The sequence below is a fragment of the Elephantulus edwardii genome, unplaced genomic scaffold (genome assembly GCF_000299155.1).
Source record: "Elephantulus edwardii isolate Elephantulus edwardi_28Jun2011 unplaced genomic scaffold, EleEdw1.0 scaffold00121, whole genome shotgun sequence".
NCBI classification, from domain to species: Eukaryota; Metazoa; Chordata; class Mammalia; order Macroscelidea; family Macroscelididae; genus Elephantulus; species Elephantulus edwardii.
Genome location: NW_006399871.1, coordinates 1,724,823 through 1,725,813, shown reverse-complemented (window position 1 = coordinate 1,725,813; position 991 = coordinate 1,724,823). Strand labels below are relative to the sequence as shown.

The 991-nt window shown below is 40.1% G+C and overlaps 1 protein-coding gene across 1 annotated transcript in view; it reads right to left on the bottom strand.

The window, feature by feature from the left end:
* Nucleotides 1–241: 241 nt before the first annotated feature.
* Nucleotides 242–991, bottom strand: part of QRICH1 (glutamine-rich 1) — a 36,603-nt gene continuing 35,853 nt past the window's right edge. The window contains exon 7 of the mRNA XM_006893016.1: nt 242–429. Coding sequence (XP_006893078.1) covers nt 242–429 — 188 coding nt within the window. The remainder of the gene's footprint in view (nt 430–991) is intronic.

Sequence of the window (991 nt, the reverse complement as noted above, 5' to 3'; positions counted from 1 at the left end):
TGTAGATATTCTGTAATTTTAAATAAGTGAATTTAAAAGCTCATGTAGGGCAGTAGGGAGGAAAATATGCAACAATGAATGAATGGAAATCCAAGTTCTCAGTAAACTTTTGTTAAAATTCAATTAAAAAAAAATAAATAAAAGCTCACGTAGCTGAAAAATTAAGTTTCTTAACATAATACAATCACTTATTTGTCATTTAATTAAGCTGATGAATGAACAAAAACTCAGTGGTAACAGTTCAAACGCACTCCTGTGGAGGTCTGTTTCTTACCTTTTGAATACACAGGAAGATGTAGTAGAGTACATCTGGATCATAGGGTTCACCTTCTCCATTTCGTGCTTCCCGTGTCATTAGGCACAGACCATAATTCAACTCGGCTACAGCAGAGGAGATGAGATCTTCCTGAAATCGCAGTAGTTGGCGCCCTGAAACACAAGCCCCAAAGGTGACTGAGAACCCCTGGCCACTACTATCTCCTTACTTGTTACCCACATCCTTTAAAAGGATGAATCAGAGCAAGTAAGGCCAGTCAAGGTGCAGAGACAGAAATGGTCCCCTATATCTGTGATCAGAATGGGCTTACTAAGATAATATAACTCCCTATGCCCTAATCCTCTCATCTTACACATTCACAGCTTCCCAGCTCCTATGAAAAGTGGCTTTACCCAAGTATGTTAAGTCAACTTTAGAAATTCTACACATCCTATCATTTGCAGAGAATCAGGCCTATTTTGCTAGTTTCAAATTCAGTATAATAACTCAGATGATGCTTCCCAGTTGTATCCAGAGCGAGTGGGCATCACTCTTGCCATTTGTCCTCTTGCTACTTCAGTCTTTTTCTCCTCCCCAAATACTCACTCCCAATAGGTGCCAGTCTGTTTTGTGCATCTTTCTCTAGCTCAGCATTCTTGGTCTGGGCCCAGTTTTTCCATACTTCAAGCCCTTCTTCTGGTTTCAGAGAATTTGGAAGCAGAAGTTCTGGGGAAG